The sequence below is a fragment of the Oncorhynchus mykiss genome, chromosome 6 (assembly GCF_013265735.2).
Source record: "Oncorhynchus mykiss isolate Arlee chromosome 6, USDA_OmykA_1.1, whole genome shotgun sequence".
Lineage (NCBI taxonomy): Eukaryota > Metazoa > Chordata > Actinopteri > Salmoniformes > Salmonidae > Oncorhynchus > Oncorhynchus mykiss.
In genome coordinates this window covers 72,884,348-72,907,369 of record NC_048570.1, presented here as the reverse complement: position 1 = coordinate 72,907,369, position 23,022 = coordinate 72,884,348, and the positions used below count along the sequence as shown (strand labels likewise).

Below are 23,022 nucleotides of genomic sequence, written 5' to 3'. Positions count from 1 at the left end.
ATTAGGGAGCGTGTATTAACAGGTGACAGGCGAGGCTGAACAGTGGTGCTGCACACGGCCTGGCTGTCACAACAGCCCTGGTCAGACTTGGGCTTTCACCAAATCAGAATGGAGGACGGAGAGCGTGACAGACACAGAGGCCTGCTACTGCTGCCTGTGTATGAGAAAACCACTCCATTAAACATGCATATATCGTCTTCCACGTCTAGAACACTTCCGATGACAACTTTTTTCAAGCACTAATCAACTTCCCCTGTTCTCCAGTAGCTGAATTTCCGCTTCACTTTAGTTTGCACAATTCATGCACCTTGGTTGGAGTCCGGCAGCGCCATTGTTCCTTTCTCTAATCACAGGCAAATAAAATGGCCATGAAAAACATCTTTATTTAGCATGTATTTCTTCCAATTTCTTTACAGAGTAAATATATTTAGAGACACATTTATCACAAACAATCCTTACGAAAGTAAAAAACAAAAAACAAAGGCAATATTGACATCTTAAAAAGTGTGCTGACTTGAATTTGAAATGCTTAGGACATTCCTTTAGAGAGATGAGCAAGCCTACACAGACTAACAGAAGACTAAAACAAAAAGACTTCAGAATTGGGGAGTTGTACAACCTGGTGCCTACATCTCCATGAAGCAGACAGTCCAATGTCACCACATCAATTACAGTACCTGCCCTACTATACCAGACTAGATGTTACTGCAAAAGTTTATATATTATGCAGCACAACACTTAAAAAAAGTAATTAAAATGTCCAGATACCGGTCATTCTTTTGAAAAGTGTTAGCAGTAGAACAATTGGCAGTAAATATATAGTGTACATATTATTTGCGATATGTCCTCTATGCAGAGAAAGCTGACCATACACCTCTGCAGTGCTCACACTAAACAAATAAAAATTGCTCATGCCATGAAATGACCTTTGTCGAGAAGCACCTTCTTAAACTACCTTGTTTTTCCATGTTTATCTATCATTTTAAAAAATTCATCAGTTCGAGATAAATGACATGGGATATATTATCTCTACGGGTGTTCAACATATTACACATCCCCTCACCCTGTGCTTGGCAAACAGCGGTCCTGACTCACCATGCTACATTAAAATTTAGCACTGCTGTGATTTATATACACTGATCCCAGATCAGCCAAAGAGCCCACGGGGCCTCCGACTCGAATACAGCAGCAGTGGACATACACAGACTAGTCATCTCTGTCGCACAGTGGATTCATCAGCGCACAGTGGATTCTGTCTAGTCAACCAATGAGCACACACCTAAACTCTCACCACTTCAAATCAGCATTTAGGAAAGGAAACAATGCAGGCGCCCAACCCCACACCACCCTACAGAGATCAACAACAACCTTCAGATAGTTCTATATGGACAGATAAACTCTATGTCTCCCCTGAACTAGAAGATGCAGGGTATGTATGGGTGTCTGGGGGTTGCTGGGCCACAGCCCTGTCCGGTCAGAGACTGCCGATGTTGGGGAAACTCTTGAGCTTCTCTGGGAAGTCGTCCTTGTAGAGGACTGGGTCTGCACGGTGTTCCACTACCTTCAGGGGCATGGTGCCGAACACCGACGCAAACTTGTTGATGCACTCCGATCTGGGGAAATGTACAGAAGTTACCGGCATTAACATTGAGGCAATCAACCACAGAAAAAAAGCACGTCCAGGTATTGTATGTCCACTACTACCTCTATGAATATTGATTTGGCATATACACACCATTTCTAGAGTTGCTAGGCGATGAGCATTCTCAGAGCAGGACGTACCTCTCTACCATGTGTGTCTGGTCCAGGGACAGACCGTCAATGGCTGTGCACTCAGGACACTTGAACTTCTTCCTTGGGGTCACCTAAATGGAACCAGGACAGTGACCTTTACCATTCCGCCATTGCTACACAACTAAGAAACATACAGTACAGAATCTACTGTGTGGTGAGATCAAATCCCTGTGCTGATGAGACAAGTCTATAACCATCACAGTACTGCTTAAAGGGATACTTAAAGGGATCTATTTCTCCAGAGTCAGATAAACCTGTGGATACCGTTTTTATGTCTCTGCGGGCAGTTTGAAGGATGTTGCTAACTAGTTTTAGAGCAATTGTTAGCATGCTAGTATATACCATAGACTTCCAACCATTGTGCTAATGCTAGTTAGCTTTGGCTTGCAAAACTACCTCCAACTTCCATGAGTTCATCTGACTCTGGGGAAGTAGATAAAGGACTTCATTGCCCAAATCCCAAAATATCCCTTTAAGTTGCAGTTCTCTAGAATGTGATAAACACATTAGATGAAGTCATGCTAGTTGTGACAGCAGGTCCAGCAGTGGTTGTTGCAGCAGAGTGTGATTGAGGGCTGTTGCGCTGAGGGAGGATGTTGTGCTGCTGTATACCTGAGTGGTCATTAAAAAGGCCACGGCATGCTGCTTGCATACCGAGGAGAAACAGCTGTATGCTCATTAAAGGGGTGATGTATGGCCTTCCTCCGTCTCACCCACCCCACCAGTCCATCTTACTCCAGACAGGAGATCAGTTCTGAGGAGGACGTGTGGGAGATATGTGGGGTGGGGGGGGGGGGGGGGGGGGTAGCCTACTGCAGGCGCAGAGAGATGGAGGGAGTAGGCATGGCTTTGACGATGGGGTGAGTGAGCCCTGGTGAGCTTAGGAAAACATAGTCGGAGGGGGAGTAGCAGTCAGTGACACCCAGATAAGAGAGGTTAAGGCTGGGCTTTAGGGGCGGTCTCTGCACCTGGACAGTCACTGAGTTGGGGAGGTATCAGGGGGCACAGAGGGGTGAGAACTGATCAGAGACAGAGTCTATCAGGACAGGACTGGAAGAAACAAATGTTTCTGCATTCTGGGACTTTTCCACCTCTGTGGAGTTGGAGTTACAGCCTTCAGCTTCCTGATATGTGGTGCATGTTGTAGTACTGCGAGTAATGAGATATTAACATAGCTCCGTCCCAAATGCCACCCCATTGACTAGGAAGTTCACTGATTTGGACCAGGGCCCATAGGGTTCTGGTCAAAAGTAGTGCACCATTATAGGGAATAGAATGCAATTCGGGACGCAAGCCATGGCTCTGGTGAACATCAAATATTGAATTTGACCCCCTAAGGACCTAATGTCAGCATAATGGGTTGGGTAGGACTGTTGTGTTCAGGTGGTGGGACAACATTGTGCACTGTTTTGTACCTTTATGGGGGCTTTGCCGGTGATGTTGGCCACCAGGAAGTTCATGGCGATATCCTCACAGTTCATATGAGCATCCACCCAGTTCTTGATGTCTCCTGGCATCTTGTAAGTGTACAGGTAGTTGAAGTACTGGAAATGAAAGAAGCCAGTGTTACTCAACATCAAAATCAGCAAGCAGTGGAAACTACAAGCAGATAAATAGTGAAATACATGTCATCCTACTCACTGGTGACATGATAAATGAGTCTAACCTCTGAAAAGAGGGATGTGTTTTCTCAGAAGTATTTGCTTTGAATCAAAAGGAAAGCTTTTGGTTGACAGTGAGACAGATAACCTAACCTCACCTATGACTCTTCCATCCTCTCTCTGTGTGACCTAACCCTGCCCCCTCCCCATACTGGGCCTGGCAGGGGGACAGAGGGAGGAGGGGCTTCTGTCTGAGGCTAACCTTGTGGTAGAAGGCTGCTCCAGTCAGAACCATGGACACCTCGTTGGTCCACTCGGACTCGTACTTCCACTTCCCCATCTCGTGGTCCCACAGGTGGAGCCGACCCGGGTACCCCACCAACCGGTCTGGGAACTCCCTCCACACCTGAGGGACATGGCGGGGGAAAGAGACGGTTAGACACAAATTACAGGTTTTCCAGGAATTTGGGGAAAGTTCCAAGTTAATGGAATTAGGCAACACTAAAAACATTCCAAGTAGCCTCCTTTCACTTTCTTCAAGGTAGTGCTAGAAGACCGCCATCACGGAGATACTTTGAGCCCCAAGGTTCACTTTAAAGAGATGAAAGCTACAGGCCCTCTCTGTGATGGGCAGAGAAGTGTGTAGAGACTGGATACCGGAGCCCAGCAGCCTGTCCTGCTATTGGACCCAGCGAGAGGCATTAGAGCCAGACAGCCTTCCTTCCCCACAGCAGCCTGCCTCTCATTTCATGTCATTATCCTCAAATTGTCCTCAATTGTCTCAATAGGTCCTAAATGCCTTCAGGTGAGTGCCAAGCTGGGCTGTAGGCATGGACAGCATCAGCTCTGGCCTGTCACCATCCGTCACACATCAAACATATCTCCAGCACCCGGCAGCTGCCTCACAAATACCACTACTGGAGGCTGACTTAAGCTCCCTGGATGAGTTTAAACTGGGGTCAGCACTAAGTGGCCAGCGTTTACCTGCCAGTATGAATGCACTAAGCCCAAGGTCAAACATTTGGGGTGACATCTCACAGGCGAGATACAGGGTATCCTCTCTCTCACCTCGTAGCCAAACTGCAGTTCATCAGACGTCAGCATGATGATGTCATCGTCGATGGCCAGCACGGCCTCAGTCTCGATCTCGTCGTAGGGGAAGAAGCGGTTGCTGAGCTTGTTCTCTTTGGTGCGCACCACCTTGAGAGGCGCTGCAATCTTCGGCCATAGAGAATCTAACCGAGGGACAGAGACCAAGCGAATATGAGTGATAAGACTACATTATACAGACAGGTCAGAGAGTCTAACCGAGGGACAGAGACCAAGCGAATATGAGTGATAAGACTACATTATACAGACAGGTCAGAGAGTCTAACCGAGGGACAGAGACCAAGCGAATATGAGTGATAAGACTACAATACAGACAGGTCAGAGAATCTAACCGAGGGACAGAGACCAAGGGAATATGAGTGATAAGACTACAATTCAGACAGGTCAGAGAAATCCATTCTATCAATGCAAATGGAGACCTTGGCAAACGGGTCAGTTAGCATTGTGTGCTACTTGAGAAGCTGCAAGACATTAAGTAAACTGAAAATTACATCCACACATTCCAAATCTGACAGTAAATATTGCATCACCCACCTTCACCTAAGACATCAAACCAGACTCCTAGTTTTCTAGGTCAAACTAACATCTAGACTTCAGTTGAAGAGGAGTGGAGTTGGGTTGCCATCAAGGGAGATGTTTCAAAATGGCAATCCTAGTGGAAAAGTACACTAGCAGTAAAACTAATCACTGACTCGAATCGCAACGCCAACTTGAATCATGTGCAAGCCTGACCACACCAAGATTCCTCTTAAGGCAGCGCAGCAACGTTAGCTTTTTTAAAAGTAGTGTTTAGTGAGCTTGGGAAGTGTCCATGGCATGGAGCAGAGTCAGACAGATGGCACAGAATGTGTCACCCCATTAAGGCTCTAACTGGGGCCTGACAAGCAGGCAGCGCTCCCAACTGACCGACGAGCTCTGAACGTCTCCACACTAAACTGTCAACAGGAGAACTGCTGTGATATATTCAAGTGCTTTCCTCTCTCGTGCAGTGCAAAATCAGCTTAAATCTGATTGAGTCAGTACAGCCTGGCCTATTCTTTTGGTATTGGTTTGCACACACATACTGAAACATTTTCTGGCTGCTGGAAGCCCATCTACTTTGCTTCTCATTTTGGGACATTTTCCTGGGCTAACCAGGAGATCCTCTCCACTACAGAAAAACAGAATCCTGCTGCAATCCCCATCTCTCCTGTAGTTACCTCTGTCTCCATGCTCTGCAGCTCCATAACTGTCTTTGACCGATGAGAAAAACAGGTTTCTTCAGGTCATAATGCTAAGATTGTATGAGCGAACAAATAAACTGAAGTTAATCATGACATCCAAACACAGTACAATCTCTGTGCATGTCAGAAGCAGAAGATAAAATACAATTCTATGTTGTGGACTTTATCTTAGTACTCCAAGACTAAGGCTCCCAAGCAGCACCTTGTTAAAATGCCAAACGTGCAGGACTTGAGGCGGCAGCTTATGGCCACTTGAAATAAACACAATCAGGCCTTGTGAGGATGAGGAGGAAATCCGTCCTCATCCCAAGCAGAGACCCTGAGTTGACCCATGAACGGCCCCTTGTTAATTCTAATGGGTCACAAAGCTCTGGCCAGGCTCCACTGACGCCTCTAATCAAAGGCAACACTGGGCCATTAGAGTGAGCTTCAAAGTGGCTCGCTGCTTCATTACATTACACAACTCTATGCAGAGGACAGATTTCATTCCCTGCCGTTCCCTGAGCTGTCAGTGTTAAGGGGCGCCATAAACAGCCGCATACCTAAATCGCCTTGTTAAGAGGAATCATTAGAGCGAAAGCCACAATAAATAATGACTAATATCAGCTTACTCTGAAACATCTCTAATGGGCTCTAAATGAGGGCTGTGGCAGGAGGACAGACAGGCAGCACTAGCAGAACACTGCACACTGTTTGATGAAGTGGAGTGTCTGTAGTGGACAGTATATCAACATGAATGAAAGGCCTCTACGTCGTCTGGCTTGCCAGTACCGAGGAGACCTGTTGACATCGGAAGGTTAGAATGAGGTGGCTGCTGCAGCACCGAGTAGGGTGGGTAGGAGGATGTTTTTCTGTCCGACCGGCAGCAACACGCCACGGAGTTGCTCCAGTTTCCTGATTCTCAACATGAAGCAAAGCCAGAGAGAGGTTTGGCTCCAGCCTCGAGCATGTCATGCTTTTCAGGGTCTAAACTTATATAGAGACGGGTCTTGGCTGCTGAAGCTGTTATCACTCATCTGGTACACATCAAGAGCTCCATTTTGTGTATTAAACCACTTCTTCTCACATCAAGTTGGCAGTTAACATGGAGTGTTCAGCCACTTTCCCATTCCTTGTGTGTATCGATCTGCCAACTTCAGTCGATCTCTAAACAGAGAACATTTATTTTGACTCTATGGTAGCTATGAAGTAAGGCAATCTGACAGAACACTAATATCCCATCTTTGAATATCCAACAAAGCATCATCGTTGTCACTGAAAAGGTTAACTCATGAAAACTCCTATTGCTGGTGTGCTTGTTTAAGGGTAATATTTGAATCAATAATGGGTTTAATGAACAGTATGGGGAAGGGAGGGTCAGAATCAGAGGAGTATTCACTAGGAACCAAACAGAAGAACATCTACCAAAATGGAGAGGGACTACCTAAACCTGTCCAATAAACTTATTTTAGTCCCCTGTGTTGCAAAATGTTACCCTACCGTGTGCACTAATGAATACAGCCTAGGGCTCACCTTCAGGGGGACTCTTGTTCTGGTTGTTCCACACCACTAGTAGCTTGGCCAAGCTGGGAACCTTGGAGATCTCCGTGATGACCCGGAAGAGGCTCTCGATACGGTCGTAGGTCAGCACCACAGCAGTGAATCCTGGGGACCTCGGTGGGATGAGAGGCAGGAACAGAGGGCTGTTCACACTCGACCACTTCTACAGAGGACAAGAGACCAAAAAGGTTAGTCACTCTCTCCTACAATGCAGACGTATGTCTTCATCTGTCTGCCAACCTGGCCCGTGTCACATTTTCCATCGTGATTTAAACATGCCATTCCATTTGTTGATTCAGCAATGATGTCACCTGCAGTGATTTCCAGACAATGGTTTTACTAGGGAACTGGAATCATCTATTAATTAATTTGAAAGATGAATAGACTCACAAAAGGGAATGCCAAACACCCAGTGTGAAGTGATCTGGAATGCCAAGCACACTATAAAAAACGAGCGGTAGCTGAGCTGCTTCAGGAGCACAGCTTAGAGAGTGTGTAAGAGAGACAAAGAGCCCCAACCTCATCTCAGGTACATGTGTAAGTTGAGTCCACACACTGACTTGGCAGTCTTGGCCTCTCCTGCTGCTTCTACACTGCTGCTTTGGGATGTTATAAGTGATGTTTTGTCATGAAGCTCTAGTGAGCTCCATGCAGCAGGGGTCCAGATGAGTTCAAGAGGGGAGGGGGGGGGGGGTGGAGAGAGGGAGGCAGGGCGATGCAGGCGACTGTGTCAGCGGCTGTCTACTGCCAGTGTGGGACTTGGCTCCTCTTCCTGGCCCTGTCTTAAAATGGCCCGTTAACTCTGGAAGATGCACAGACCCTAGCCTAGATCAAGTGACGCTGTAAAAGAAAATACTGGCACGAGGAGGCATACACACACGGAGACAGAGAAACACTCAATCCAGACCTCTGAACTAACATATATGCAATTATACAAGAGTAACAATGTCAACATGTGACACAGGAGACTCACTGCAGCAGCTTAAAGTGCTCTACAATGCAGGTTCTCTCATCTACAGGGTCAACATATGCTAACCTCATAGGGAGGGAATGGAGATTTGAAATAAAAGTGTGGGCTTCTTGAAGTGCTTCTCTGTTCTGCTGCAGACAGGTGACCACAGACAGACTGGTGTTTATGTGGCTCTTCCAACGGCGTCCACCATGTCTGTCACCATAAACATGGTCACCTCATATACCCTACATCAGTCAGTCCTCACCAATAAAACAACTCAACTTCTCTGTGGTGGTGACACACTGACATACAAGCAGAGGGGGAAATAATTAAACTAAACACGGTGACACATAAGTGGTGAGATGAAGAGAAGAGGAAAGGGACCACTTAAGTCACTTGTCAGATGACATAAACAAGATGAAAGAAAGACAGCCACTTCTCCAATGTTAATTAGTTAAATTGAGTTCACTGCATACAATGATCAATTTACACAAAACGGGAACATGCAGCCATTTGGGTGATTTAGGCTACACATTATTGTGGTGATGTTAGGAAAAGTAGATTGATGCAAATCATTGTAAACATCCTCATAATACAACATCGAGAACAACATGGCATTTGAGTGTTTGACAAAGTGTTTTCTCCTCAATAACAAACGATTTCCCAAGTCAAAGTGGGAGTAACAGCAGCTCCGGTGATGACTGGAGGCAGGTCCATCTAGCCAGCAGGGGGCGTTTGATTTGTGCGGTGTGTAGTTTGTATGCGTGATGATTGCATACCAGGGATTAGGAGAAGCAGAGATGGTGCAGCCGTCACATCTTCTCAAGAGTCCTGATATGAGCACATTCACAGTGCAGGCTTCGTCTGCTCTCTACCAGTGAAGGTATCGTCTGGCCAGGTTTCTTGGCCCATTTAACTTTATTGGGATAGGGGGCAGCATTTTCACTTTGGATGAATTGCGTGCCCATAGTGAACTGCCCTCTACTCTGTCCCAGATGGCAATATACAGTGGGGGAAAAAAGTATTTAGTCAGCCACCAATTGTGCAAGTTCTCCCACTTAAAAAGATGAGGCCTGTAATTTATCATAGGTACACTTCAACTATGACAGACAAAATGAGAAAAAAAAATCCAGAAAATCACATTGTAGGATTTTTAATGAATTTGCAAATTATAGTGGAAAATAAGTATTTGGTCACCTACAAACAAGCAAGATTTCTGGCTCTCACAGACCTGTAACTTCTTCTTTAAGAGGCTCCTCTGTCCTCCACTCGTTACCTGTATTAATGGCACCTGTTTGAACTTGTTATCAGTATAAAAGACACCTGTCCACAACCTCAAACAGTCACACTCCAAACTCCACTACGGCCAAGACCAAAGAGCTGTCAAAGGACACCAGAAACAAAATTGTAGACCTGCACCAGGCTGGGAAGACTGAATCTGCAATAGGTAAGCAGCTTGGTTTGAAGAAATCAACTGTGGGAGCAATTATTAGGAAATGGAAGACATACAAGACCACTGATAATCTCCCTCGATCTGGGGCTCCACGCAAGATCTCACCCCGTGGGGTCAAAATGATCACAAGAACGGTGAGCAAAAATCCCAGAACCACACAGGGGGACCTAGTGAATGACCTGCAGAGAGCTGGGACCAAAGTAACAAAGCCTACCATCAGTAACACTACGCCGTCAGGGACTCAAATCCTGCAGTGCCAGACATTTCCCCCTGCTTAAGCCAGTACATGTCCAGGCCTGTCTGAAGTTTGCTAGAGAGCATTTGGATGATCCAGAAGAAGATTGGGAGAATGTCATATGATGTAATTTCGTATTTCTGTTGACTCCAACGTGGCGGAGAAATGTTGTGTATTTCTGAGCGAGTCTCAAATTATTGCATGGTATGCTTTTTCCGTAAAGTAAAAAAAAAAAAAAATCTGACACAGCGGTTGCATTAAGAACAAGTGTATCTTTAATTATATGTAAAACATGTATCTTTCATCAAAGTTTATGATGAGTATTTCTGTTTTATGATGTGACACTGTAATTACTCCGGATATTTTGGAGGCATTTCTGAACATGGCGCCAATGTAAACCGAGATTTGTGGATATAAATATGCATATTATCGAACAAAACATGAATGTATTGTGTAACATTGATGTCCTACGAGTGTCACCTGATGAAGATTATCAAAGGTTAGTGATTAAATGTATCTATTTCTGCTTTTGTGACTATCTTTGGCTGGGAAAAATGGCTTTGTGTTTTTGGGGATTTGGTGGTGATCTAACATAAATATATGTTGTGTTTTCGCTGTAAAACATTTTAAAATCGGACACGATGGGTAGATAAACATCTTGTTAATCTTTCATTTGCTGTATTGGACTTGTTAATGTGTGAAAGTTAAATATTTCTAAAAAATATTTTTGAATTTCCCGCACTACCTTTTCAGTGGAATGTTGGGGGGGGGGGGGGTTTCGCTAGCAGAACCTGTGTCCTAGACAGGTTAATTAAACCACTGAACAAGCACCGACTTAGCCTACATTGAAATGTTAGATGTCCCCTAGAAACCAAAGGTCAAGATAAAAAATAATCAGTTGCCATCATATGAATATTCATTACTATACAGGATGTAATTAATTGGACCGAGACCACCCTTGAGCAAACCACAGTGTGTTGTTTAGTCTGCACCAAATTGCGAATAGTGTGTTCACACCATTCCAAACTAAGGGAGAAAACACGCCAGAGTTCAGAAGAAAACACTCCAATCTGATATGAAAGCCCCCTAAGGTACAAAGTCTCCAAACCTTCAGCCACCTTTCAGAGGCTGAACAGGTGACTACCATGGATTACCCGTTTGGCATCTTACAACTATGCCCACGGCCGAACAAAAAGCATCCTGTCTGTCCCTCCCTAGCCTGAAAACCCTTCTAAAAGGCACTGCTACTAGCAGAGAGCCTGTGAAATGTGCTTTCAATTATGACCCCGAACGAAGGATACAGAACAGCAGAGAAAAAAAGCTGCTTGATTTATTTAGTGTCCTGTTCCAATTCTGCTCGACGTGTTTCCACTGAATACGTAGAGATAGCACTTCTCCAGCATTGGAACGGTAACAGGTCTGTGGCCCTGCACAATTAACCTCTTGTGAGCAGGGGCTGAGACAGCACACCTAAATGATGACGATTGGTTGGGAAAAAAGGCAGACAGGAGTTTCTGACAGAGAGAGGTGGGTAATGTCAAGTGTAACTGTTGATTAACCAACGACCCACTCCGAAAAAAAGGCAACACCGGCTGTGATTGAGCAGTTGGCTTGAGTAGAAAGTAATTAGACCAGAGGTCTTGAAGGGCTTTGATTTACTCTGAGAAGCCAAGTGTGGTAAAAATATATCTTCAGTCAGAGTCAGTGTGACTTGACCAACAGACCAACATAACCTGACTGGCTCACATATCACCAACCATTGGTAGGACAGGGTATGGCTGTCCAATAAGGAGGAACATGGGCCCCCCTTCTCTACCCCACAGACAGACAGAGGAAGGGCGGAGCTGCATGTGGTGTCTTTGGGGACTGCAGCAGATCAGGCTGGGCTGATTAACAGCCCCTGAGAGGTGGTAGCTGAGCCAAGCTGTCTGCATCCCCACACTCCCACAACCACAGAGAGGTTACACACACACTCCTTAAACAGTGTTCTCTCACACATACACAATGACTCAAACACTAAGGCATGTATTTTTCACCACACTGGAGGCATCCTCCCAGTGCAGAACTGCTGACAAACACACTGGCTGTTTCAGCAGTACTTGCTGTTTATCAAGCAGCCAAAGACCACATGTGTGGAGAGAGGGACCTATAAAGAGGAAGCTGTCCTGCCGATACACCGGGAAAGACTTACCAGGGAAAACTGTGTCATATCTGCCACTGAGGGAGTCAGTCACTGTGTTGTGAGGCCAGCACAGTAGTGTCAGGTCACACATCAATACCACACACTGCAGACTGCACCCCCATAAATATGACTCGTATGTCTAAGAAGATTCAGTGGTTAACCACAGTAAAAAATACAATAACATTAGTGGTGTAGGCTGGAGGGGCATAGATTATAGCAGGCTCCAGTGGAAGACTGAGGTATCCAATCAAGTTAAAACACATCTAGCCTAAAAAAAACACATCTTTCCACTCTTTAAAGACCTAGCAACTAGAGGTATACTCACCACCAGAGGGGGGTTGTTCCACTGTTCGTAGGTGCAGGCAGCATAGGGGTAAATGCGGTCATTGATGATCTGAAGCGTTGTCATGCCGATGGCCTTCATGGAGCTGAAGTAAGCGTCCCAGAACCAGCGGGCCTGAGGAGAACAGAGTTGTTTTGGAGTAAAAACATATGGTCTGGGCCCTGGACAAACAGACAAGCTGTCATGAACGTGAACACACATTCAGAAGGCATCCCAGTGACTGGAGAACAGGAAGGACTGCTCTAGATGGTTAGAATCGCTAACATCATCTGTCCTACAGCAGGCCAAGAACTTCTACAGCTCACCTGACTTTCAAAGCACAGGGCAGCCAAATATCAACCTGGCCAGTGGTTCCAACCTCTGTTACTGTACCACCAACTTAATTTTACTCTGCCAGGGGTACCCCTGAATTACCCCCTCATGTGCATTTTACCAGTAGACCTATGGTCTCATGAGTCTTCTCATGTACCCCCAGTGGTCCTAGTAAACCTGGTTGGGAACCCCTGCTTAAGTCCCAATGGGACTAATACATGTTCATCCAAGATATTTATTTGATTTCACCTTTATTTAACCAGGTAGGCTAGTTGAGAACAAGTTCTCATTTACAACTGCGACCTGGCCAAGATAAAGCATAGCAGTGTGAACAGACAGAGTTACACATGGAGTAAACAATAAACAAGCCAATAACACAGTAGAAAAAAAGAGGGTCTATATACATTGTGTGCAAAAGGCATGAGGAGGTAGACGAATAATTCAAATTTTGCAGATTAACACTGGAGTGATAAATGATCAGATGGTCATGTACAGGTAGAGATACTGGTGTGCAAAAGAGCAGAAAAGTAAATAAATAAAAACAGTATGGGGATGAGGTAGGTAAAATTGGGTGGGCTATTTAACGATAGACTATGTACAGCTGCAGCGATCAGTTAGCTGCTCAGATAGCAGATGTTTGAAGTTGGTGAGGGAGATAAAAGTCTCCAACTTCAGCGATTTTTGCAATTCGTTCCAGTCACAGGCAGCAGAGAACTGGAACGAAAGGCGGCCAAATGAGGTGTTGGCTTTAGGGATAATCAGTGAGATACACCTGCTGGAGCGCGTGCTACGGGTGGGTGTTGCCATCGTGACCAGTGAACTGAGATAAGGCTGAGCTTTACCTAGCATGGACTTGTAGATGACCTGGAGCCAGTGGGTCTGGCGACGAACATGTAGCAAGGGCCAGCCGACTAGAGCATACAGGTCGCAGTGGTGGGTGGTATAAGGTGCTTTAGTAACAAAACGGATGGCACTGTGATAAACTGCATCCAGTTTGCTGAGTACAGTATTAGAAGCTATTTTGTAGATGACATCGTCAAAGTCGAGGATCGGTAGGATAGTCAGTTTTACTAGGGTAAGTTTGGCGGCGTGAGTGAAGGAGGCTTTGTTGCGGAATAGAAAGCCGATTCTAGATTTGATTTTAGATTGGAGATGTTTGATATGAGTCTGGAAGGAGAGTTTACAGTCTAGCCAGACACCTAGGTACTTATAGATGTCCACATATTCTAGGTCGGAACCATCCAGGGTGGTGATGCTAGTCGGGCGTGCGGGTGCAGGCAGCGAACGGTTGAAAAGCAAGCATTTGGTTTTACTAGCGTTTAAGAGCAGTTGGAGGCCACGGAAGGAGTGTTGTATGGCATTGAAGCTCGTTTGGAGGTTAGACAGCACAGTGTCCAAGGAAGGGCCGGAAGTATACAGAATGGTGTCGTCTGCGTAGAGGTGGATCAGGGAATCGCCCGCAGCAAGAGCAACATCATTGATATATACAGAGAAAAGAGTCGGCCCGAGAATTGAACCCTGTGGCACCTCCATAGAGACTGCCAGAGGACCGGACAACATGCCCTCCGATTTGACACACTGAACTCTGTCTGCAAAGTAGTTGGTGAACCAGGCAAGGCAGTCATTAGAAAAACCGAGGCTACTGAGTCTGCCGATAAGAATAATGGTGATTGACAGAGTCGAAAGCCTTGGCCAGGTCGATGAAGACGGCTGCACAGTACTCCTTTATCGATGGCGGTTATGATATCGTTTAGTACAATATATGCAAACTATGTACATATCTACCTTTAGTTGCGCATCAAAAATATATTTAAGTCAATTCACCACCAGTCCATGGTAACAACAAGGAGCATTACGATGCCAGAGGGGAAGGTGTAGCCCAGAAGTCAATCATATTTCAATGCAGATGTTACTAGTACAACATCCCCAGGTAGCACCCCAGCTTCCCTGGTGCTCCCCACCCACTGATCCGTTAAGAGACAGCTATGGAGGGAGGAGCCCATAAGAGTTAATGATCCTTAAAACAGAAATGTCTCCTGCCAGGAGGCGCCATGTCAGTGTGACCCGACTCCACCTCAGCAGGTCCTAGGTGACCCTGAGTGGAGCACACTTTAACAAGCACATGTCGGAGGTACATACTGGACCTCTCAACTCCAAATGACATTTGACTGGTTAGCCAGAGCACACCCTGGAAACTATTTGCACAGCCTGAAACTCAAGATATTAATAGCATATTTGTTGGGTGAGAATAAGACCCCCAGCTGAAGAAGTTCTCCTCTGTTTGGGATTAGGTGCAGAGGAAGATCAAGCGACGAACAGACAACGGTGCACAAAATGAAAACTACAATTCAGCAAACACAGTAATGGCATAGGCTGCTACAGCTTAGCCAATGAGCCAACCGTTTTGTTAGAGCTGTGGTAGTCTTGGCCTGGCTACAGGGCTCTGTCCTTCCATAGCAGTGGAGCAGTTTGTCCTAGTGTTTTTGTTGTCGTATGGTCCACTGAGAGCTCTCAGCAGCACATGAGAAGGAACCAGACCCCACTCCACACCCTTAGTCCCCTTTAACACTGGAGAAATACAAAAACAGTGTTTATTTTTATGGAGGGGGTGAGGAATATTCAAAAAGACTTTCTAATCTCAGGGGGACCCAACGGCCCATAAATCAGCCAGTGATGAAAGTTTCCTTTCCGACCGGGAGGCAAAAAGCAAACTGCTCCGGCCTAAGAGGCCCGCTCCGCCCCCTCCCAGCGCATGCAGGAATTTTTATGAGGGAAGAAGAGACGGAGTCACAGCAGAGAAAAAGGGCAGAGGGGTCTGTTTCACTGCAGCACTGTCGTTCCCTTCCTCTAACATACAGCGCTGGGCATAAGAGGCTGAATTCTCTTTGAGGTGTTCTTGGACTTGGACCATAAACAAAATCAGTCAAATGTATTTATATAGCCCTTCTTAAATCAGCTGAAATCTCAAAGTGCTGTACAGAAACCCAGCCTAAAACCCCAAACAGCAAGCAATGCAGGTGTAGAAGCACGGTGGCTAGGAAAAACTCCCTAGAAAGGCTAGAACCTAGGAAGAAACCTAGAGAGGAACCAGGCTATGAGTGGTGGCCAGTCCTCTTCTGGCTGTGCCGGGTGGAGATTATAACAGAACATGGCCAAGATGTTGAAAAGTTCATAGATGACCAGCAGGGTCAAATAATAATAATCACAGTAGTTGTAGAGGTTGCAACAGGTCAGCACCTCAGGAGTAAATGTCAGTTGGCTTTTCATAGCTGATCATATCCATCAATTCAAAACTGATCTGGCTAATCTTTGCTACTGCAACTAAAATAAACATAATTACTTAAGATTAATTAAGATATAAAGTGTAAAAGTAAAGTTGTCATGGTGAACAATTCTTCATTTAGCACAAACTTGCTTAGGAGGCCATTGTAGTATTACCACGATGACACTCAACTGATCATCAATAGTGGTTCCTGTGGAACTGAGAAATCATACTAGAAGACAGAATTTCACGACCAGGGTCAAGGGAACAACCCAGTCTACCATCTCTTTCTCTAGCTATACTCTACTGTCTGTCAACTCCTTTTAGACAGGGAGGGTTCAGACAGGATTACATTGAGCTTGGTACTTCTGCTTCAGCCCTGTGATTGACAAGTACTCATTTCAGCTGTACTGATCTAACAAAGCATGTATTCTATTCCTAGGGTCTGACAAACAAGGCTCAGAGGAAAGCCTCAGGTGACCACCACTAACATTTAGCAGCTGTTAAGCACTTAGGTCCCAAATTGTGAGCTATGTGGATGCTACCACATCAAATGTTGAAATCCTTTTTTTTCTCCTGAAATGATGCTGCTGGCTACTGATGGATTAGGAGTTTTACATTTGACCTTAGTCGTGAGGCCCTGTATAAGTGAGACAGAATGTCTCAATTATCATTCAATTCAGGACTTAGTATATCATACAGATAGTCAATCAAAGCTGACACAGTCATCATGAGTAAGGCTGTGTTATTCTGATCTTTTTTCCACTAATTGGCCTTTTGACCAATCACATCAGATCTTTTTCACAGCTGATGTGATTGGTCAAAAGACTAATTAGTGAAAAAAAGATCAACATTGTGTATTTTAGTCATACTAGGAATATGGTCATGGACCTTTTAAACCCATAAAGGATGTAGATGACAGTGTGGAATTCAGAACCGCTGAGGAAGGAAAGAGTGAGTAAATACTTCACTTCAGCTCTTCAATAAGATCAATCAGAAAAGAAAAAAAAGCTCCTACAGCACTTACATTTTTTTAAAGAGAGAAGGAAATTTTTTTTTTTACACACATCCAAATTAGTTAGAGTTGACAATGTGTTGTCTATACTACTGAAAATGTAGAGTCTTTATGGGGGACCAACTCAGTGATTCCCAGTGTCCTCTCCTCTCCAGCCAGTGAATGTGAGTGAGGAGTCTCTCCAGATGTGTGCAGGTGTGGACTGATATGGAATGGGCTCTACAGCACCCCATAAATCCTGGATAAGATGGGCCTTTGTGCTCCGGCCCCACCCCACCCGTACACGTCCTGAGCCCGGCTCCAACACCCTCCTCCCGTCAGTCCTGCAGGGGCCACAGGCACGCACATGGCAGTGACATACCTACGCCTCACCTTCCCCTGGCTCAAGATGTACTCACTACTCAACTCAGACCAATATGATTTGGTTGTGTTCCTCTGATTTCCAGTGAATTTATAAGGTTTATTATCAAACAAAGGTTTTACCCCAAACAAACTACAATCCTTCCCCTTATCATCAGTCCTTACCCTGAGAACATTTTCCTGACAGTCCTGCAGCTATGAAAGACAACTGATTACACATCTCATAACTAAATTCCAAGCGCTAGACAAGACAGACTGACAGAGAAACACTAAACAGTGGATAAGCATTTCAGATCCCCACAGCCACAGAGACAGGAGGACCCTCAAGGGAAGACATATTCAAGGCTTGGCGAATGAAACAACTCCAACAGGGTTTCTGAGCTGTGGGGCTGATATGTCTGTTTGGCCAGTCTAATTGGTAAATGGACTAGCGTTGATACAAGGGAATGAGAAACAGCTTGGACGTGCAGAGCTCTCTGAGGGCTTTCACTTCTGTTTATTGAGGCTCAGTTGGACCAGTGAAAGGAGGGGATTTGTCATTGATTTGGCACGACTGAAACTAACACTGAAGAACATTTATAAGAGCTTTTTATCAAAATGAGATTGTCTCCTCATGTTCTCAAACAGACAACAGGACAGAAACTCTCATCCTAAGGGCCCATTACAACGTGTCTCTCACCCTTCAGTCTGCCTGTGTTATGGCTTCCATTGGGCCGACAGTGAGGCACGCGTCTCCCAGGTTGGAATGGGAGCGTGAAAGTCACAACTCCGTTGACCCCGTCTTCACACTAACTTAACCCGAGAGGGCCGGAGGCACTTTCTCCTGAGGCGTATTCATCTGGAAATAGACTATTACTACAACTCTATAAAGACTGCATTTCCCTATATGTGCATGTAAAAATCCCCAGCAAAGGGATTCAGTCTATTTGAATGTTCGCTGAAGAAAAGCTGTGATCTGACTGTCACCTGTCTTTGCATCTCCTCCACCTGCCTGTGAGGGATACTCTTCAAGATGGTGTACATCTCTGGGAGCTTCTCCTCTGGAATGACCACGGATGCCCTGTACAACACACAGTCAGTATCAATGGCAATGGAAAAAATGGCCACTGGTATTAAACTAGATCAGAAATCACAATACGAGCTCAGAAAATCTAGTGCAGAGATACATGTTGAAGTTGGTTGGAGTGAGATCAGTGTCTTAGTGTACCTCTTCCAGTCGAGGACCTCAGAGAAGGGCAGGATGTATGAGTCTGCTAGGATGACAGGGACACAGCCAGCCTGCAGCACATCACTGAGGGTGGCCTGTCCCAGCCGAGCCCCGCGCAGCACCACACAGAACGACGACTCCTGGGGAACACAGATTACCACGAGGTATTACAGTATCATAGCCATATCAACTGTACATGGTTTTATGACATAGCTGTCTACAAACTAAGGAAGCATAGATGGGTCAAAAACAGACTAACACAATATTAGTGAGTAGCTTGTGTTTGGTCAGAGTCTGATAAAATGACTGTATGAACTGTCGATGTTGCCTCCCATATGGAAGAGTTTAGGGTGGGGAGGGCAATGTCATGGTGGACCAATTACAGATGTTAAAAGTATACAAGCAGGCAACCTAAAATATTATTCTAAAATACAGGCATCACTTATAGCAAACCTCTCCAATGTCAGAGGTGGAGAAGGGTGGTTTCACTGAGATTCTGCCACCCCACCCCTCCACCCCCTCTCCTTGGTGGGACATCTCCCAGATGTGCAGCTATGCTGCACCCATACCAGATGATAAGCTCACTTCCTGTCTAGACAGGCCAGAGACGGACTGGAGATGCACTCTGAGCAGACAGACAGTGCAGAGAAGCACACCGGTTGACTGACTGCCACAGACATTGCTGTAGTTTCCCAGGTATACCCTGCATAAAGTTACCCACATTGACTGCTAGAGTTGACCTACACAGCTGAGCAGAGCCCTCTTAAATGCATTTAAGTGAAAATGGCCATGCTGATGTGTTAAACAACAATCTCCCCCTAAGCTGTGTAATGTCTACAAGTGTGTGTACATGTTAGTCTAAATGGTAGCAGGTCTCTGTGTGCGTCTCACCTGGAGGATCTGGGGGTAGTCGAACACCTGGCCCTTGTAGCAGCGTTTCCTCGCTGAGGCGACTCCCTGAGAGAGGTTGCTGCACTTGTCCAGGAGGAGCAGAGCCTCGCCGTTCTCCTCCTTCAGCCTCTCCAGCTCTGCCCGGTACTCACGGTGGATGGCCGTCTGAGACGACAGAATGAAGTAGCGCCGGGGCCTGCAGCCGGGACGGGGACACCATTAGAAATCATTTAAAACTATGTGACTGATGATGGTGACTCTAAAAGATAACTTCCCAAATGTTCCCATTGTCACATGAAGTGATGATGCCTGTTGTCTTGCTTGAGGAAGTGATAAGAGCCCTATGCTATGTGCTGAAACAGGGTGGTGGTGTTGCTGCTCACCCAGGCTGTCTCTCGGGCAGCTCCACGTCTGCAGACAGAGGGCTGTACACAGGGATGCTGACGTCATAACCCTGCCTGTAGGTCCACGTGGAGAAGCCTCCCCCTGCAAGCAGAGCCCTATAACACACACAAAACAAACACACGTATCCAATGTTACACCACTGTCACATAGGCTTACTTAGTTAAGACGGAAAGAAGAGACAGCTATACAGAACTTTGCAGCAAGACAATACATGACAGATGTGCAGATGCCCTGGCTGTTTCTTGTCATATCTGCTTAACAATGCTATTGAGTAACATGAAGATCATGAGAAGTATTCACATGGATCCTTTAGGAAATCTGTGCATGTAATAGTTATATGAGAATGACGAACAATCTTTATGGCATCCTACCTGTGGATGCAAGCAAAACCTCACCTCACACACACACAGGCCTATATATACACACACACAGCTGGTTCTGATGAGGCCCCACGCCAAATGGAGCACAGCTGGATGAGCCCAGGAAATTCCCTACAGCTCCAGATAAGTGTTCATCGTCTCAGGGCTTTCTGTTCACAAAACCCACCTTTTCCACCCAAAAGGAGCGAGCGGCCAAGAGCAAGGCTGGGAAACATGGCCTCTCTCTGTGGCAGTAAATACCAGGAGATGAGTATGTCTGCCCGCTCAAGGCCGCTAAAGGTTCTGTCATCTCTGGACTACTTTTAAGTAGTACTTTCATCTTAGCTGAATATTTTTCAAGCCCCCTTGTAATTATATGCAAGTTCTGTAGTTGTGTTGGTGATAAAAGATGGAATTGAATCTGGATTATCTAGTCAAGTCAAACTACAAAATATGGAGCAAAAAATGATTTCAAAAACTGAGTCAATTTAACAAAACGAGAATAAAAATACAACTATTCTCTGAACATAACATCAGACTAAAGACATGTAAGGAAACTGAAAGCTAAGATAACACCATGCTTCCCTCTAGTGGTGTCTTGGTAGAACAAAATGTGCCTGGCAGTAACTCTGATAAACACTGATCACTCACACTAGAGTAAATATTGGCTGGAAAGTTGGTTGATGAACCAAAAAATGAAAATGTGAGTTTATCCAACTATATTCATTGTAAATGACTTTTATTTTTTCCTGTGCTGGGTTTATTAAGGTTACCTGTCTCTTGGTACATCAAGGGCTGTGTTGTAGTCTGGAGGTCCTCCAGGTAACATGTTGAACAGAAGGTGGTTCATCCCTTTGTCCCACCTGGAAACAAACATCTTTAAGGGTCAAAAACCTACAAATGTGTGCACTTATATATCTGAAATGGGCAGATAGATCAATGTGGTAGATGAGAGGTGAGAGCAAGAAGGACAGAGAGGGTAAAGAAGGATATATACATATGAAGAGAACTCCCAGCTTCGGGGTGGAGGAGATAACAGTGCAACCCGAGCAGTGTGCAGGAAAGGTTACCTGGGGAGCATGGCCAGAGCCTGGGCAGTCTCCCGGATGCGCAGAGAGTTCTGATTGAGCACATCAATAGAGGGCACGAACAGGCATGCCCTGGTGACGTCATCAGTGTAGAACTCACTGTCGGAGATGGCACTGAGCAGGTTATTGTACTCTCGGGACAGGCCTGTGCTGCTTATGGGCACTCCTACCTCATCCACAAAACGCTGCAGAGGATAGATGTACACCTGCCAGACAGACACAGTCATTTCTGATGGTCCACTTTAGCTGCTGTTGGATATAGAGCATCCTTCAAGCCTTAAATCATGTGGTTCAAAAAACAAGGTTCAGAGACTAACAATTGCAGATTAAACTAACTTCACATATCTGTAATTTGTGACGTGATGGAGACTAGGCTCACCTTGATTCTATTCTTAGGGTTGTAGCCACATCGATACACATCAAAACAAGTGTGCATTCGGCAGCTAAGGTCCCCTCTCTCAGGAATAGGGTTGGAGACAGGCAGTCGGATGAGAGGTGCATCGTGCACGCTGCGTCGGTCCAAGCCCCAGTCTGCCGTTGATTCGATGGAGTGTGGCCAGAACTGGAACATCCCTGTGGCGATGAGTCCCAGCAGCACCACAGAGAACAGGGTGATGTAGTAGATGCGGTGCTTAGTCTTCATCCGTGGAATCAGAGCCGGGCCCCGTGAACTGTACTTTCCAGATGCGCACATGCTGAGCCTGACCATTCAACCACTTTGAGAGAGAGCGAAATATTAGCATGGCTCCTGGTCCATTGACACACTGCCGAGTATGTATCAACAGTCTAAAATGGCTTCCTCTCCTAAAGGAAATGAAGCCATTTTAGACTACTGTCATAGTTCCAGCAATAAATAAACAATAATGTAACGTTACTTGGCCTTGCCAAAACGAGCCAAGTAGGTCTCGTTATACAAAACTACATGACAACTTAGAACACTAGCTGTCAATCAAAGGCATTCTAGTGAGGTAAAGCTAGCTAACGACAACAGGCCAAACTTTACTAGCTAATGTAGCAAACCATATACCTTAAAATTCTCTGGCAGCAAATTAGGTAACTCAATTTAGCGAGCAGACTGGTTGGCAAGCTACATTGACGTTCAATGATTTCTTAACTGATTCGCTTTAAACCAACTTATTTTCGTCGGTGTTTATTATAAAACACAACGGAAGAAATGTATATAGCCAGCTAACATCACACTTCAAAATAAACAGAAATCTTGAAAAGTAAACGCAAGTAACGTTAGCCAGCTAGCTGCAAGCTTAGCTACCTACGCGTTAGCTGGGTAGCAGGTTTAGCCAGCGGCAGCAGACTGATTTGATCAGTAAACTTACCTTCACGCTTGACCGGTGCAGAGTCGATCACAAACTGTTAATTCATACCCTCTTCTTAGCTAAGCGGCAAGCCAATCGTGTATAGTTTCTATACATTTAACGTTAGGTAGCTAGCTAATTAAACGTTGTTGATGTTATCGTGTGAATGATTTGATTTCCGGAAGTGGAACCCTTCTTCGCCTGTCCGAAACCCGTGGGCTACTCTGCATGCACTGGCTGTAGTGCCACCTACTAAGGTGGGGTATCATCACACCCACCCAGTAGCATCCAGATAGATGTATCTTTCACAAGGTGCGTTGTTTTTCTCTGCTGAATTAATTATACCCTCTTTAACTTGATTTGTGAATGGATAGCTAT

The 23,022-nt window shown here is 45.4% G+C and overlaps 1 protein-coding gene across 1 annotated transcript; it reads right to left on the bottom strand.

Moving 5' to 3' along the window:
• Positions 1-363: 363 nt before the first annotated feature.
• Positions 364-22,893, bottom strand: LOC110526537 (exostosin-2). Its single transcript, XM_036980921.1, has 15 exons — positions 22,666-22,893; positions 21,711-22,047; positions 21,314-21,537; positions 21,017-21,106; positions 19,863-19,979; positions 19,480-19,675; positions 18,589-18,728; positions 18,348-18,441; positions 12,415-12,546; positions 7,241-7,430; positions 4,464-4,630; positions 3,658-3,801; positions 3,210-3,338; positions 1,783-1,865; positions 364-1,613 (listed from the first exon to the last, which is right to left on the bottom strand). The coding sequence occupies exons 2-15, from the start codon at positions 22,038-22,040 to the stop codon at positions 1,475-1,477; spliced, it is 2,175 nt and encodes a 724-aa protein (XP_036836816.1). The 5' UTR covers positions 22,041-22,047; positions 22,666-22,893; the 3' UTR covers positions 364-1,474.
• Between the last annotated feature and the right edge of the window lie 129 nt (positions 22,894-23,022).

What these genes read in the sequence shown, in the direction of transcription:
- LOC110526537 (XM_036980921.1), bottom strand. Translation starts at nt 22,040, where the DNA reads ATGGTCAGGCTCAGCATGTGCGCATCTGGAAAGTACAGTTCACGGGGC. An exon ending in ACTACCCCCAGATCCTCCAG is followed by an intron (nt 18,729 to 19,479) that starts GTGAGACGCACA and finishes TGTGTTCCCCAG; the next exon opens with GAGTCGTCGTTCTGTGTGGT. An exon ending in CAGACACACATGGTAGAGAG is followed by an intron (nt 1,614 to 1,782) that starts GTACGTCCTGCT and finishes ACATTTCCCCAG; the next exon opens with ATCGGAGTGCATCAACAAGT.